We start from the raw sequence: 17729 nt of genomic DNA on the forward strand, positions 1-17729 counted from the left end.
GTAGTAAATAAACAATATGACAAGAGCCATTGTTTATCAGGCTGTTTTATGATTCACAGGTTGAGCAGAGTGGCTTTTCCCTGATACAGAACAAGTAAAAGAAGACCTCTTGAATGGTCTTGCTACCCCTGTATCCAGTGCTAGGCCTAGAGGAACAAGAATAAAAGAGGGTAAATTAGCTCAGACCAGGAAGGACAAGTAAATTTGTTGTAGGTATATCTGTGGGTATATCTGAAGGACTGGTCACTAACCAGTTTATGCAACCAGGGAGCCCTAGAAATGACCACTTGGGAGCTACAAGAAGCAAGCTGTTAAGCTTGTTACATCTATCAGTATGATCAGAACAAGATGTTGTCCAGTTTTCCCCCAGGGATACACTAAAGCAGAATGATAATTGGGTAGTTTCATAGTTTCATAGTAGCTAGGGTCAGGAAGGACCTGAACAGATCATTTAGCCTGACCCCTTGCCACAGGCAGGAATGAATGCTGGGTTCACAAGACCCCAGACAGGTGATCATCCAACCTCCTCTTGAATTTGCCCAAGGTAGGGCGAGGACCACTTCCCTGGGAAGCTGGTTCCAGATTTTGGCCACCCTAACTGTAAAATATTGCCTTCTGATCTCTAACCTAAACCTATTCTCCATCAGCTTATGAACATTGTTCCTCGTCACCCCAGGTGGTCCTGGGGAGGAAAGGGCTCTGCTTGTTTGCCATTGATCTCCCCTGATTCGGTTGTAGGCAGCCACCAGCTCCCCCCTCAGCCTCCTCTTGCTGAGGCTGAACAGGTTCAGGTCCCTCAGTCTCTTCTAATAGGGCCTGTCCTGCTGCCCTCTCATCAAATGGGTGGCCCTCCCCTGAACTCTCTCCAGGCTGGCCACATCCCTTTTGAAGTGTGGCGCCCAGTACCGGACGCAGTACTCCAACTGTGGCCTGACCAAAGTTGCATAGAGGGGGAGTATCACTTCTCTGGACCAGCTTGAGATGCGTCTTTGGATGCATGACAAGGTTGGCTGGCCTTGCTGGCTGCGGTCTGGCATTGGCGGCTCATGTTCATCTTGGAGCCAATAATGACTTCAAGATCCCTTTCCGCCTCTGTGCTTTCAAGAGGGGAACTCCCCAGCCCATATGTATGCTGTGGATTCCTTCTCCCAAGGTGCAGCACCCTGCATTTGTCTACGTTGAACGCCATCCTATTCTCGTCTGCCCACTTTTGTAGTCTGTCTAACTCTAGTTGCAGCCTCTCTCTCCCTTCAAGTGTGTCCACCTCGCCCCACATCTTAGTGTCATCAGCAAACTTGGACAGCGTGGGTAAAGTTGAATCACGAGGGAAAATATTGCTGTTTAGCAACTTTGGCAGAACCAGAGCACTTTATATCATTGGCATATATAATAATACATGGCTGCAAAACAGAGATTGGTGCAGAGTTAAGGGGACTTCTGCTCCTCCCTCAGGAAAGATCTGCAAGTTCTGTCGAGGGATCTGTGGCTCAAGGATTGGACTCTTAAATTGCCTCAAGCCCTATCAATGAACTGTGTTAGGGATCATCCTTGAATGGAAGGATTATTGATGACAGATTTAAGGTCCACATGCAGCCTTTCCCAAGTCTGAAGTGTTCACCTCGGAGCCTGGTTTGCTTTTAACAGAGAAATGTACCAGGATCAAATTTGAATCTGAAACAAAACTTCAGAATCTGAAAGTGTTTGGATCAAGATTTTATTTTGGCTCATCTCTTGTAAATAAACAGTGAAGGAAGATCATAATAGTAATGGCATGATCCATATAAAATCCAGTCCCAAGTACTCCCAATATAAAGGATCTTGGGATCCTTGCTTTCTTGCTGTGAGCCTGTTAAAATCAATGGCAAAACTCTGATAGACTTCTCCCCTTGAAGTAATTTCCTCCACTGGCATTTTCTCATCTCAGCACACAAGAGAGGCCTCTGCTGGTCACACAAAACCATACGTGGCTCCTGCTGATTTTACTTTCACTTTATTAACTTCGTGACCTTTGTTCATCGAAGCTGGGTGGCAACTTTTTCAGCCGTCTGTTTTACATACTTTGGACAAAACAAAAACATTGTGAAACCTATGGATGATGCTCTACAGGACATGTAAGTGATACGCATTTAAGTGGGGGTATATTTCATTAGATCACTGATGCAGCAACACAAAGTCCTGAATAAATAAAGGAGCGGCAAGGGCTTGGACTAAGGAATGGTTTGTTGCTTGATGAAGTCTGAGATTTCTTCTTGGAGTCGGTTTTACAAATTGCTAGCTAAAACTTCTAGCAGGGAGTTTTCATGTGATACTCTCCTTTAAACAGCTGTAGTGCTTATTCTGTTTTCCTAGCAGAAAGAAAAATTACATTAAAGAAACTTCCTGCGCTGCAGGGATTTAGTTTATTCCTAACGTGATCTAGCGCTTCACAGCCTGGGAGGAAAAAAAGAAGGAAATCTTGCAGTTGTTGCTTAATACTTACCAGATAGTTTGAAGCATGTTCTCATTCTGATTCCAGGTGACAGGGGCAAAATTAAATAAAATAATCAAATTCAAGAAGCATGCCTGCATCACTGGAAGGGGGAAAATAGTAATCTGTCCAGAATAGCTAGTTGGAAAATGGGTCTGCTTGTCCTTTAAACAGATACTATGGAAAATAGAGCATGTTGTTTGGCAGGTCATTTGGATTGTTTGCCGAATTAAGAAATAAAAATTGAAGATGAATCACAGCCCTGGAAAATAATTGGACTTCCCTTCACTGCCTGCCATCAGCAGGGAGCAAGTGATTTGGAAATTGCAGCTCTTGATAAGTTTTGAAAATAAGCATTATTCACTTCATAGGCTCTAATGGCTTTGTAGTGGCACTTGCACTAATACTGCAAATGCATACTCCATATCTGCTTATGCTCTTTGAATGTCATAGATCTGGCTCTGGGAGGGGTTAACAGTGCCTTGCTTCTGCCAAATATGTGCCATATCACAGTTCCACCCATCTGTATCTAGGCTTGTCTCTATCTGGCGTATGACTCATTTTGACTGACCAATGCAAACTACATCCCTAATATAGCTCACTAACATTTTACATTTTAGTAGCTGTGCTTAGCTATACAAAAACTCATGCGTGCTTCTAAGCTGAAATGGCAGACTGTAAACAGCATGGAGAATGTACTATATGCAGGATGGGAAGAAAGGATGTATTCACCTTCAATACTGTCATCCTTTTTGTTGGCATGGCAGTCAAAATACCTGTAACCGGGTCTTGCAATATTATAGCAATAGATGCTGCTTATATTTTAAAAAGTTCTGTTCTTTCCATTTCATCCAGGTTGTTTTGAAATTTTGAAGGATATTTCAAACTGATTTGGAAACTTCTATGTGCACACTGAAGTTGGCATATTTGCAGTTTGAATTCTATTAGTGATATTTTTTTAATCCTGCTTTTAGCAGACTTAGTGTTATGAATACAAAACATTGTGGCAGGCTTTTAATTGTGTGAAACCATAATAAAATCAAAGCCTGCGATTATGTTATGATACTATGCAGTAGGGCTGTGCGAAGCTTCGGGTGCTGATTTGATTAGGGGGAGATTTGGCCCAATTCGGCAGCTGAATCTCAAATCCAAATTGAATCAGGGGGCCAATTAAAAGGTCCAAATCAACTTGAAGCTCTCTGAATCGATTCGGAAAAGATTCAGAGAGCTTCAGTGATTCGGGAAGTCCCCGCTGGCTGCAGCAGGGAGCTGGAACCGGACTTCAAGCTTGTAAGTAGGGGATGGGGGAGGAGAGGTTGGAGGAGGGGGGAGGAGACACCTGCCTGCTCTTGCAGCCCCCCTGAGCACCTTGACCCCTGCCCACTTCCCCCAGGCCCCTCCCATGGCTGCCCCACTTGCCCCAGTTCCTGGGTGTTTAAAAAAAAGCCCCCACTCATCAGCTGCTGGCAGGCGGGGGAGGTGATCCCTGCTGCCCCACACTGCATGGGGAGGCTCTGCCATGAACCCCCATCCCCCACATGCTCTCCCAGCCCCCCCCTCCCCCTCCTGCCATGGCTGCCCCTCCCACCCCAGCTCTCAGCCCTTTAAAAAAAAAGCACAAAAAACCCCAAACTTGCCGGCTGCTGCAGCAGCCTCAGGGCTTCTGGAGGTTTGTGACAGAGCTCCTTACACAGTGTGGGGCAGTGCGGGATGGCAGAGATTACCACCCCACCCCCCCCACCTGGCAGGAGCTAGTGAGTGGGGTCTTTTGTTTTTTTAAAGGGCCAGGAGCTGGGGTGGGTGGGGCATCCATGCAGGGGCTGGAAAAGCAGGCGAAGGATGGGGGGCTTGTGGCAGCCTGGGGCAGTGGGGGGCAGCAGGGATCGCCCCCCACCTGGCAGCACCCGGTAAGTACCAAGCTTTTTTGCTGTTTTTCAAAGAGCCGGGAGCTAGCTGGGGCCGGGCGAGCTGGAAGAACAGGTAGGGGATGGGGCCTGTGTGATTCAGCTGATTCAGCAGCAGCCAAATCTCCAAATCAGATTTGGCTGAATCGATTCAGGACAGTGATTCAAATCGCTGAATCGAATCGCTGTCCCCTGAATTGGCCAAATCCGAAGCAAATACTAGCCACTTTACACAGGCCTACTATGCAGCACCTAAAGCCATAACGTTTGAACATATACATGCAATCCCTCCTAAAAATTACTCTACAGGGACCATGAAATCACTTCCTTCTAGTCAGAATTTATTTATGCTGCTACTAAAATCAGCATCAAAACCTGCATTTGATCCAGACAGGATCAATGCCAATGTGCGCAGTCATAATTAAGAGCAAAATGAAATCTGGATTTTTCAAATCCATGTTTATACAATTAAAAATAAGGATTTCTTTAGTTAGATGCTGTATATTCATGACATCTACACTTCTGTTTGCCTACCCAAACAAACTCATCAACTACTTTATAATATTTCACAATGTTTTCAATATAAAAATATTTAAATGAAACTTCTCTACAATGTTGCATTTCTAAAACAAAAAGAAACAGAAATAGTTTAGCAAATGCTGTATTATACATTTATAATACAAAGATGTTGAGGTAAGGAACAAGACTTTTTCAGAAGTGCTTAGTGATTTTTTTTGTTTTGTTTTGTATGTTTCAATTTTTCTACTGTTGACACTTTATGAGGACTTGACTTGCAGAAGTGCTGTCATTCACTCTGAAAATCATTTACTCAGAAAAGCAGGTAGAAGTGTCTGGTACATTGAATTGCAACTCCCCTTTCTGGTAGAAGTGTGTGCCACAATAAAAAGCTCCTTTCTCACCTGAGAAGCAAAGTCACATTAGAGAGTGAGAGCGAGAAAATGAAAAGCTGGAAAGTGATCCTGAAACAATCTTCCAATAATCGGGGCCAGTCCAACCATTAGGTGAACTAGGTGGTTGCCTAGGGTACCAAAATTTGGGGAGCGCCAAATTATATGCAGAACAAAATAACAGGAACATCATTCTAAATAACAGACTTGGCTGGCTACAGCTCCAGCTTGGTCTAAGACCTTTGGTTTGGTAAGGGGAGTAAGACCTCTGAAAAGACCTCGAAGGAAAGATCACTAGAATAGACCACCATCACAGCTAGAACTCCTGGTTACCTCCACATAGCTACATCAAGGGATTAGACATGGCTTTAAGTGCACCTCATGGCTCTCTCGTGCTGTCCTTGCAGCTCCAACCTTTTCAACTCTCACGCGGACTTATGACAAGAGCATAGCGCTGGCAATGTCATTCTAAAAGATATTCTGGAAGTGGTGGGGGTGCCGAGGCATATAGTACGCCTAGGGCGCTAATTACCCTTGGACCAGCTCTGCCGATAGTCCTGCTTCCATTGCCCAAATCTTGCCCCTATAGCACAAGCAGCTAGTCTGGGCATCGGGCATCCCTTTAGGAGCTGAGTTAGGATCTGTTGGGGGAGTACTTATTTTTCTTACAAGACCATGAAACATCAGTAAAGCCATTCACAGTGACTACTCCATTCTCAGGCCAGGTGCAGACCTAGAGGTACCTGCAGGTAACTTCATAGAGGGATCCTTATAGTGGTGAAGTTCTTCCCAGCTCCATGGCAGTGTAAGTGGAATGTGAACTCTGTAGCTCAAAATTCGGGTTGGAAGGAAATTCAGGAGGTCATTTAGTCCAACCATCTGCGCAAAGCATGACCATCCCTAACTAGATCATCCCAGCCAAAGCTTTGTCTAGCTGGGTCTTAAAAACCTCCAAGGATGAAGATTCCACAACCTTTCTGGGTAACCTGTTCCAGTACTTTACTATCTTCCTAGTGATAAAGTTTTTCGTAATATATAATCTAAACTTCCCTTGCTGCAACTTGAGACCATTGCTCCTTGTTCTGTCATCTGTCACTACTGAGATCAGTGTAGCTCCATCCTCTTTGGAACCACCCTCATATGTCCCAGCCCCATAACCATTTTTGTTGCCCTCTAATTTGTTCTTTTTCTTTCTGTAGTGAGGGCCCAAAATTGAATACAGTACTCCAGATGTGCCCTCACCAGTGCTGAATAGAGGGGAATTATCACTTCCCTTGTTCTACTAGAGATGCGTAACCAGATCCAGAATTTTGTCCTTCCTTATAGGTGTCCTTCTATCCAGGAAGAATCTCTCAAAATGGGCAGTTCAGAAGGGAAGATGGGTATGAATCTTATTCTCCAATATAAACATCCCAAACGCTGAGGAATGTATAGTTTGCAACTTTGAGTTGTGTTGACCATGAGTTGTTTCTAATGCAAAGAAAGGCCTGGAAGACAAACCTGATGTAGTTCATTTAGTTTACTGATTAAGGACTATACAGACTGTAACCAATGGTAGCATAAGTTATACTGACATATACTCCTTGGTCTATTGTAGTGCTACAGCAATTGAAATGGAACAAGCTCTGCATATCATTTCATATATCCCTCTTTGTCTGACTTGTTTGCAATATACAGGTTCATGGGATTCGGGTAACCCAAATCTACTTTTCTTAAAAGTGGAAGTATAAAAAATACCAATGTATCAGACATACAAATCGGCATAGCTGGTATTTTTCAATCGTCTGGCAATCTTGAAAGAGGAAATATAAAAATAAAAACAATGCCAGTCATCTATGACGGAACCAGAAGAAAGCCCCTTGTTAAGCAAGTTGTTTAAATATTTTGCAAAACTACAGATGAGACAAAATTCAGCTAAACCTCTTCATGTAGGTGATTCAGGACCATGGGATTCTTGTTCACAACTTGTATAGTGCAGAGAAGGCCTTTTATTTTTATAAGTATACATAAAGACATAAGAAATGCTATAGTGGGTCAGACCAGTGGTCCAGGAGCCTGTACCCAACAGTGGCTGGAGTGGATGCTTTAGAGGGAACGTATATGTATAGGGCAGGTCTAGCGTCATCTATCCTCTGTCAAACCCTCCCTGCCATCCACCATCATTGTTTTTTGAGGTGCCAAAGGACACCCCTATCTGAATGTATGAAAATAGGTACCTAAATATGTATCATTCTTTAATATGTAGCAACCTAATCATGGAGGTACCTAGCTTTAGTAAAAATATTTCTTTTGGTCACGTATAAGCAGTTTGGACCCCGGTAGCCTGAAGAACGTAAGTATATTATGGGTCTACATCAGGGTTTGGGGGAGCATCTATTCACCAAGGCCCCCAGGGGAGGACAAAAATAACAGGCACAAACTGATTGAAAATCATTTCAGGCTAGACATAAGGAAAAACTTCTTTACAAGCTGAATGCCGAGGGTTTGGAACAGCCTTCCCCCAGAAGTGGTACAATCACCAACCCTGGCAATCTTCAAAAAAAAATCTTGATGCCCATCTTGCTGGGATCATTTGATCCCAGCAGTCTTTCCTGCCCATGTGCAGGGGAGCTGGACCCAATGATCTATAAGGCCCCTTCTAGCCCCTAACAACTATGAATTCTCAAGTTGGCCACTCCTGTATTTAGCTGTGGACTGCAACTGCTTAAAACTGCACGTAGTAGTGCAAACAAAATGTACTGCATAAAGCAATGGGACCAATCCAAGGCCACTGAGTTTCATTTATTCCAGTGGTATTTGGATCTTTCAGCTCCCCATAGAAAGAGGGAGGTCTGCTGATACAATGCCACAAGCATAGTTTGTATTCAGGTCCTGATGGTCATATTACTTTTAGCATGTAAATATTCGGGGAGCGCGACGTGAGCCCTATTCCATTTGGATTTGGATTCGGCCCAAATCAGGGACAGTGATTCAACTGTTGGCCATAGGCACAGCTTTAAATGTTTTTTCTATGTACCTCGATGTACTAGCGTGGCTCATGAATGCTATGATGGTGGGATGGATGGAGCATCCCACAGGAGTGCGGCGGGGCCCTCCATGTGCTCAGTGGCAGTTCACTTCCACCGGAGAGTGCGCAGTGGGGCCCCTCCGCGTCCCCTCCAGCTCAGCGATAAGCTGTGGGGCGATTCTGGGTGCCCCCCCTGACCCAGGAAGCACCAGTCACTGAGCTAGGGAGGTGGGGGGGGGAGGGGGTGTGACAGGTGGGGGGGTCCCCCGTGTGCTCCCCAGAGGACCCAGAAGTGGACCAGAAGTGCTTCAGATCCACTTCTGGGTTTGCTGCCGAGCACGCTGGGGAGCCCCCCTCACTCCTGTGGGATGCTCCATCTGCCTCAGCATCACGGCACTGACAACCCACCTGGTACCTAGAGGTATGTAGAAAAAACATTTAAAGCTGTGTCTATGTCCAAACTGTCAAATCTTTCTGAATTTCTCCAAATCAATTTGGAGGGTTCCAGTTTGTTTCGGAGAGATTAAAGGGTCCTCTGATTCAATTCAGATTCAGAGATTCAGCCACCAAATCGAATCAGGGACCAAAGCTTCGCACAGCTCTAGTAAATAGGTCAAATGCTATTAAATGCATCAGTTAGGAAGGCCATAAGCAGCACAACCCATTTTACTTTCATGTCACCAGACAGCAGATTGGAAGTGTGAGGGGAAAAAAAGATGGTGACAGGACCACAGAGAGAATACTTCTTGGCTGTTTCTTGGGTTCTCTCTTAATGGGCAGACACAAATATAAGCTTCCCAGACAACTGCCAGGTCCTGATCTCTCAGAGTATGCGAGCGAACATTTTATTATATCTAGTTTTGCCATTACAATGGTATAGTCTTCTCAACCGTTCTGGGTAAAGTTGTCCATTCTTCAGATACTGTAAAATTTCTGTCATGTTAACTAGTGTTAACCCATGCTGTAGTTTTCCTTTAAGGGCATCTTGCCACTAGATTTTTTGCAGGTATGTTATTTAAGAAAGCCGGTTGATTATAAAAATAAATGTTATTAAATTGTTATTTGTAAAGGGTAAATTATGTGAAAAACAGATTTTAGAGCCTCGCAGAATACTGAGATAACTTGCAGATATCATTGGGTGCCCCTCAGACCTTTATGTTATTTAACATGATGGACTAGATGTCTTGAGGCATAAAGGAAGAAGTCTGTGGCCATATCTGCCTGTTTTAACTCCTTTCTTTATATATCAATATTTTATTTTTCTGTTTTTAACACAAGCCATCACTTTAAAAGCTTTCCTGTAAAGCACGCTGGAAATCTTCATTTTCAAAATATTACATTTTCTTGACCTAGGTTTGGCAATTAGAAATACACAGCAGTAAGCAATGTAGCTCATTCTTGATCACAGAGTAAACCTGAGCTCTGGCATTGCTTTTTTGCAAAACTTGTTTTTAAGTATGTCAGTTTTTCCTTTCCACTTTGCTGATTAATTAAATGCTCCTGGTATTTTGTGCTAAAGGGAACTTTTAAATGACACAGATTTCCTCATGCTTGCTGCTTCATAAAGCTAATATATCCATATTTAATTAGGAGCTTCATTTGAACCTCATTCTTTTAATTTAGAGATGTTAGTCCTTTCTTCTTAGTTTTGAAAAATATAGCTGTCAGATTTGTCTTGTGTGTCCTTGTTGCACATAAATAAAGCCACTTTCCTAACTGCATGATTAAAACAAATTGTGCATTCAAATATAAATTACGCATGCAAAATAGAAAAATACAGAAATTGTGTTCTGAACACTTAACATTATTTTCCTTTCCACACATAATTTATTACAAATTGCACAATTAATTGCTTAAAATGGTGATTAATTTTGCAATACAGAATTTATACTCTAAATGAACAAATTAAATGGCCCGTAAAACTTATTTATATATAAATTTAAAGATTTAACTTTTCACTACCGTAAAGAGAACTGAAAACGTATGTCAGATGCAGAGAGAAAATTCTACTTAAACAACCTAAATAATTAATTACTTGGCAAATTAGTCTTCTACGTGCCAGTCCTTTAGATTGCTCTGACATTATGCCTTTGTAAAGGTTTGTGCGCTCTCTCCAACAGAGTGGCAAGCCATCAGATTTCCCTCTGTAGACATGGCAAGTGCTGTTTTCAAAGTTAAGCTACATTAGTTGGTGTCATCCTTGTTTAGCTCTCTCTGAAGCCTAGTCCTACCCTCCAGCGTATCTACTACTTCCCTTGGCTTGGTGCCATCTGCAAACTTGCTGAGGGTGTGCTGTGCGCCATCTTCCAGGCCATTAATGAAGATAGTGAACAAAAGCCATCTCACTGCTTCCCAATTTACTTTTTGTAGGGAAGCTCTGAAGGGAAGAAGTAGTACAAATCTAGCATTGGCTAATGTGTATTTTGCCTCCTACAAGGTAGAGTATGGGATCTCTGGAAGTACGTGCTATAAAATAGTGTGAATATGACCATTGCTAGTGGAGTTAATTCTTTAACTCCCACAGTTGTGGTCTATGCCTTAAAAGCTGGGAGATCTGAAATCCTTCTATGCTTACAAATGTGAACTCTGGCTGTGGCAGTATGCTACAGTATACTGTATCTCTGATAACCCCATTCTACCTATCTGTGAATTTTACCTATCCTGTGGACCCAAAGAAATCTCATGAGGTTCAATAAGGAGAAGTGCAAAATCCTACATTTAGGATGGAACAATCCCATGCATGAGTACAGGCTGGGGGCTGACTGGTTAGGCAGCAGCTCTGCAGAAAAGGACCTGGTTACAGTGGACAATAAGTTGAATATGAGCCAACAGTGTGCCCTTGTTGCCAAGATGGCATACTGAGCTGCACTGGTAGGAGCGTTGCCAGCAGATCAAGGAAAGTGATTATTCCCGTCTATTTGGCACTGATGAGGCCACATCTGGAGTCCTGTGTCCAGTTTGGGGCTCCCCAGTACAGAAAGGATGTGGGCAAATTGGAGAGAGTCCAGCAGAGGGCAACACACATGGTTATGGGACTGGGGCACATGACTTCTGAGGAGAGGCTGAGGGAACCGGGTTTATTTACTCTGGAAAAGAGAAGACTGAGGAGGGATTTAATAGCAAGGATTCAACTTCCTGAAGGGGGGCTCCAAAGACAATGGAACTAGACAACGGGACAGGCAATTATTTTGCCTGGAGGGCTGCTTAATGAGTTTAGGCGAGCTGTTGAGGGCTGCAAGGGTAGCCCCTCCCCTCGACAGGTGCCCTGCCCCTCGTTGGCATCTTGGGACCAGAAGTCCTGTCCCTAACCCCTGACCTTTGCTGCTGGAAGTCCTTCCCCTTACCCCCTGAAGTACTCCTTTTGGGACAGGGAGTTGCCTTCTTGGAACCAGAAAAACACCAAATCATATACTAGACGTCAAACATCTACTATAATAGATTTTAATTTTACTTCAAGAATATTTTTATCCTGATTAATTTGTGTTTGCGCCCAGCAACCAGGGTTCACCACATTACGCATGCCTGGCCTGGCCTGGCTGTCGGTTTTGTCTGCACTCAGGCAGAGGCCCCTGGGCCCAGGCCCAGCTGGCTTGTACATTAGTCCACCTATGACCCCCACCTGCCTTCCCTGCTCCCTGCTGCCACGTGCAGTTGCCAGGACTCCACTGGGAAGCAGGGGACAGAGCTCCCCTCCACTTCTGGTGGAGTCCCGTGAGTGGCACATGGTGGCAGGGAGCAGGGAAGGCTGCCAGCTTCATCACACGGGGCTTCCCCCCAGTCCTCGGAGCTGCACGTGAGCTCCGCATGATCCAGGCGGGCTGGCCTGGACCTACTCCTTGCTGCTATGTGCAGCTCCAAGAACTGGCTGGTGCCACATACTGCTGGGTGCCAGTGCCTGTGAGGGCCATGAGCTCCCCAAGGGCCCACTGCCAGCAGCAGGGCTGTGCACCATGGAGAGAGTGTGTGTGTGTGGGGGGGGGGTCCACACCTCCCTCTACCCTCCCTCATATCCACACTCTGCCCACCCAAGCTCCACGCTTCCTCTGGCCCTTTGGGTGAAGGTCTTGGGCTCCCCACTCCTCCCAGCCCCACGCTCCGCACTCCTGCCCAGCTTCAGTTTTCCTCCCACCGCTGCCATTCCCTACCTGAACCCCGAGCGAGCGCTGCAGCAGGGACAGGAGGAGGAGCCGCTGGAGGCTGGGGCAGCCAAGCAGGTCCCTTGGTGGCTGTAGAATGGCAGCAGTGGTCCTGCCTGGAAACTGTGTGTGCTGGCTGCGACGCCCTCCTGCGCACGAGGGCGTGAGCGAGGTGTGCAGAAGGGGGGGTTAACGTGGGGCAGCAGTAGGACCAGAAGGCAGCCCAGCCATGGGCTTCTAGCAGCTGCAGAAGGGGTGGGGAGGGAGTGGATGTGGAGCTGGCGCAGGCGCTGCACAGCCGGCAGGGCATGGGACTGAGCCGCAAGTGTCTCATCTGGGGGGTGGGATGGCTCCTGCTGCTATGCGCACCCTAGGAGGCACAGGGGCCATGTGCCCACAGATCTGCACCGGGCAGGGCGGGCTGCTGCTTCCGGCTTTGGCCAGGGCAGCGCTTGGCTCTTCCCAGGGGTAGCCACCCCAAAATTTGCCATAGCCTCCCAACCCTCCCTCCCAGCACTTAGCCCCCAAATTTCTCTCCCTCCGCCTATGCCTGTGCCACAGGTTGGCCACTCCTGCAATAGGCTACAAAACAAGAAACTTCATGCTTATGCTTGTTCTCTAAAGACAGTTCTAACTGAAACAGCCACCAGTTCTCCTCAGCACCAGTGAAGATAATCAGTGCTTTGTATCTCTTGTATGTATACACACACACAAAATAGATCTTTGTTTTGTGTTTCACAACTCAAGACTATAAGCAGATCAGCTTCCCACACAGAATGCCTTTGGTTGAGGCTAGCTCCAAAATAAATGTCAGTAGTCCTTAAGGTGAAATAGTAGGATTGGCATCATATGTCCATGCCAGAGGTACAGTGCAAATACCAAGAACTGTAGATTAATTTATCTCAAAAAATAAAGTGTTACTGATGTTGATTAGCAAGTAAGTTAATGATTAAACCCTGAGACCAAGAAATTGCTATACACACAACTAAACAGGCAAAACAGCAAATTATGCTGTTGGAAGAAGTTTGCCAGATTATTTTCCTGGTAATCAAGTTTCTAGGAAGGTCAGCTCATCCGAATGACCATGTATAAGGGCCACATTTTCAGGAGTTGAGCATGTTGAGATTTGAGTTGTTAAAATGTTAACCTTGTTTGTCACAATGAGATGCTCAGCACTTTTGGAAGTCTTATATTCATTGTTTGCAGGATTGGTACATCCTGAAGGTAGTTTCGGTGATCGTCTGTGTGGTAGGAGGGGTATGGCATTGCTGTCTGTGTGCTAGAACTCACTCACCTCAGGGCGGGCACCATAAGCAGCGAGAATGATTCAGCAAACACTCTGAGCTAGTCAGAATGACCAAAGGCACAACGGGAACCTTGGAAGGGCAACCATTGCATATTTTCATTTTTCCAACTGAGATCAATGCAAAATATAAATGAGCAATGCATTTGTGAAATCCTTAGATTTTGAAAAGATTAGTGCATCTCTAGGTGTTGTCCTGAATAGTATTATAGTGTTTTACTGTTGTAACCATTATGCTGCAGGAGAAAGCAAGAAGCAAGATTTATTTGGTAATATTTTTTTATTACACCAACTTCATAGCTGGGAGTTGCTTGAGAAGCTTTTGGGTCACCTAAAATATTGCTGCTTGAGTTGGATAGGGATAGGAAATATGCAGGCAGTTCTCTGCCATGGGAATCTTTCTAGGGCACCCTGCATCCTAGGGAGAAGGTGGACAAGCTGCTGGTCCATGCACCTTAATGGTCATTTGATTCAAGATGTGCTTCTCCCAGTGAGTATGGCTTACTGGCATGGGGAGTCTCATGAAGTCAGCAGGACTATTTGCGCCTCTCCAGATGTGCTTGCATCTGATCCCACATCAGATCCCATTACAACCTTGCTGGTGCAGGGGGATCATGATCCCTGCCTCCCTCTACACCCATAAGGAGCAAGCTCCTGTCAGCTGACCGGGGCTCCCAGCTGTGGGGCGCATGTCGCCACCTGGTCAGTTAATGGTGTGCTAGGGACCATTGGCAGCGCATAGGGGTGCACATGGGTGTATATGCACCCCGAAGTTGGCTGCTGTCGATACTGCTGCCGGCGCCTGCAGGCAGTCGCCAATTGCCCTCCAACCCCCGCGGGTGGTGTGTGCTTGGTCACTGATTGTTACTTGCCACCCCCACCCTCCACACCTGCCGGCATCTGTGGTTGCAGTCACTACTCCCCACCACCAAGGCTGCCGCATACACATAGGCGATGCATAGGGGGGCACTTGCCGCCACCCCCAAGATTGGCCCTTTCCGGCCAGGGCGTGGGGCGCCAAGAGAAGCACTGGCAGCACTTGCAGGTTTGCTGCTGGCGCTTCTGGGATGGGTGATCTGCCACGGGGAGACCCCACCAGGTTGGCGATCGACCGCTGGTGCCCCCATGCTAGGGACCAGGGCCAAAGTTATTCCACGTTTTTGTGGAATAATCTTGTGGCTTCTGGCACGATAAAAGGAGCGATCGCTCAACCGACCGTGCGGCTGGTCACAGGTTATGGCCGGTTAATCAGGCTTGAAGCCCAACAGGGGCCCGCGTGGGTTTCACCCGGGGCTGCAGGACGGCGCTGTCGCCGTGCCCGCCCGGACCTGGGGCTTCAGGTGTGTGCGCTGCCATCACGGGCTCTGGGCCCGGGGCCGGTAACGCCCTGCACGGCCCGGCCCCGACCCGCGGCCTCCCCTCGCCCTGGGCCGCTCGGGGCGGGAGCGGCGGGCGGCGCCAGGCTGCGAGCAGAGCGGAGCGGAGCCGAGCCGAGCCAAGCCGAGCCCGCGCGGGCAGGGAAGGGCAGGGCGGCCGCACAGCCAGGGAGATCCCGCGCGGGCCGCCATCATGCCAGGTCAGTGGGCCGCTCCCCCGCCGCCGCCTCCTGAGGGGATGGCGCCCGGCCCCGCCTGCGCCTGCCCGGCTCGGGGGGGCCGCGCGCGGGCCGGGGCTCGGCGCGGGAGGGAGGGAGGGAGGGAGGGAGCTGGGCGCTGCCGGAACCGGGAGCCGCCAGGAGCGCGCGGACAATGGCGCTGGCGGCGCGGCCCGGTTGGGCCTGTCCCGGCGCGTCCCGGGAGCACAGACTTGGTTCCTCCTGGTCCTAGACGCGGTCCCGGTCCCGGTCGCGGTCTGGCCCGCCCTGGGCGGCTCCTGCCCCGGGGCCGCCGATCCCAGCCCACCCCGGCTTTCCGCTCGGAGCCCTTGGCGCTGCGCATTAGTGTTTTTTCCCCAGACATCCGAGACACGGGGCTCCCCGTTTTCTTTTCTTTTTTCTAATCCTAAAGTTAGTCTCGGGCTGAGTCCGTCCGGGCTTCCCCAGGGATGGCAGCGCAAGGTTTTGCCTGTGAGACAGTGTCAGGACCGGCGGCGTCGAGAGATTTTTCAGTTGAAAAATCACCGGGTTGCGAGGAATGGTGCACAGCGCCAGCGCCGTTCCCCGCTTTAGTCTGGTCGTGTTATTTCGTGGATCAAGTGGGGCTTGCATTCATTTACTAGAGGTGCTCATTTGCTTATGGGGTGTATAAAAAACTTTTACTAACTGCAAAAACGGGCCACCTTAAGTGCAGAAACCTTAAAGTTGGGATTAATTAGGTTGTGAGTCATAGCCTGCTTCTGAGTCATCATCAGATTTTATGTAAAACCAGTATTTATGTTGAAATTTGTAGAGCGGAAGTACTGCATAACACAAAATACTTTTGTAAAGGAGATCCTGAATGCTAATTAGAACTGCTTTATGCTGCCTTAAGATACGCTTTTTAAACTACACTCAAATCTGAATAATAAAACACTGTAGTCATACAGTCGGGCACAGCAGCATACAGGCCTTTGCCTGGCTACATAGAGCAATAGGTTCCACAGCTTCAGTCCTAACATCTAGTCGTGAGCCTGAAGTACTGTATGAGGCAGACAAGGTTCCTTGGGTGAATTTGATATCTTTTATTAGACCAACCCAAATGGTTGGAGAATAGTTATTAAGCAAGCTTTCGGGTTCAAAATCCCTTCGTCAGGCTAAGGAAGTGTCAGCAGTTGGTGCGTGCTCTTCCTGGATGGAATGAAAAGTCAAGAAGCCAGGGGCTGGGCTGGGGAGTCAGTTGCCAGGCAGATTGTAATGTATCAAAAACCCACTGTCTATGTTTAGTCCCTGATCTATAGCATCCAGGAGGTCGATGAAATGGAGCTCATAGGCTCGTCTCTGGGAAGTGTTGTGTAAGTTTCCGTCGAGGATCAGGACTGAGAGATTGGAGAGAGAGTGGCCCTCCTGTGAGAAATGTGCCCCCGCTAGTAATTGGGTATTTCTGTCTTTGATGGATTTCCGGTGTGCGTTCATTCTGGTGCGCAGTTGTTGTTTGGTCTCTCCTACGTATATTTCATTTGGTGCATTGGATGAGGTATATTACATTTCTGGAGGTGCAGCTGTAAGATCCAGGGATGCTGATGGCTCTGTTGTGGGGTGTAGTAATAGTGGGGGTGGTGGAGATGTGTTGGCAGGTTTTGTATTTCTTGTCCTGGCACGGTCTGGATCCTTTTGGTGTGTTCTGGGGTTGAGAAAGTTTGCTTCTGGTGATGAGGTTGGCGAGGTTCGGTGCTTGTTTGAAGGCTAGGATGGGTGGCTCTGGGAAGATCTTTTTAATAATAGGGTCTCTTTCTAGTATGGGTTGCAATTTTTTGAGGATTTTCTGTACAGGTTCAAGGGAGGGGTGCTATGTCATAACCAGCAGTGTGTGATTTGTGGTGGGGTTTTCTTCTGTACTGCAACAGTTCTTCACGTGGTATCCGGGTGGCTTTTTCAAACGTGCGACCTATCTCTCTGGACGAGTGTCCTTGTTGGGTGAAAGCCTTTTTAAGATTGGTGAGGTGGCGATCCCAGGTGTTCTCTTCAGTACAGATGCAGTGGTATCTGAGGGCTTGGCTGTATATCACAGCTTTTTTGGCGTGTTTAGGGTGATTGCTGATTCTGTGCAGATATGTATGTTGGTCTGTGGGTTTCTTGTATACTGTGGTCTGTATTTTACCCTTCTGGATACTGATCCTTGTGTCTAAAAAGGAGATGTTGGTGCTGGAGTATTCTAAAGAAAGTCGGATGGAGGGATGGTGATTGTTGAATTTCTGATGGAATTCAATCAGAGATTGCAGGTTCTCAGTCCAAATGGTGAAGATGTCATCGATGTATCTTAAGAATAGCAAGGGTTTGATGGTGCAGTTCTTGAGGAAGTCTTCTTCCAGGTGGTTCATAAAAAGGTTGGCATACTGTGGGGCCATTTTAGTGCCCATAGCTGTTCCCA

The 17729-nt window shown here is 47.0% G+C and overlaps 1 protein-coding gene across 5 annotated transcripts in view; it reads left to right on the forward strand.

Annotated features, from left to right (window-relative positions):
• Positions 1 to 1940: 1940 nt before the first annotated feature.
• Positions 1941 to 17729, forward strand: part of CARD19 (caspase recruitment domain family member 19) — a 69210-nt gene continuing 53421 nt past the window's right edge. Inside the window, exon 1 of one of the 5 annotated variants that reach the window (XM_059715401.1) lies at positions 1941 to 2111. In XM_059715401.1, the coding sequence (XP_059571384.1) occupies positions 2093 to 2111 (19 nt within the window). In that variant the 5' untranslated portion in view covers positions 1941 to 2092. Of the gene's footprint in view, positions 2112 to 15104; positions 15302 to 15474; positions 15945 to 17729 lie in introns of those variants that run through there. The other 4 variants (XM_059715400.1, XM_014596582.3, XM_014596583.3 and 1 more) reach the window with 4 other exon arrangements.

The sequence above is a fragment of the Alligator mississippiensis genome, chromosome 12, assembly GCF_030867095.1.
Source record: "Alligator mississippiensis isolate rAllMis1 chromosome 12, rAllMis1, whole genome shotgun sequence".
Lineage (NCBI taxonomy): Eukaryota > Metazoa > Chordata > Crocodylia > Alligatoridae > Alligator > Alligator mississippiensis.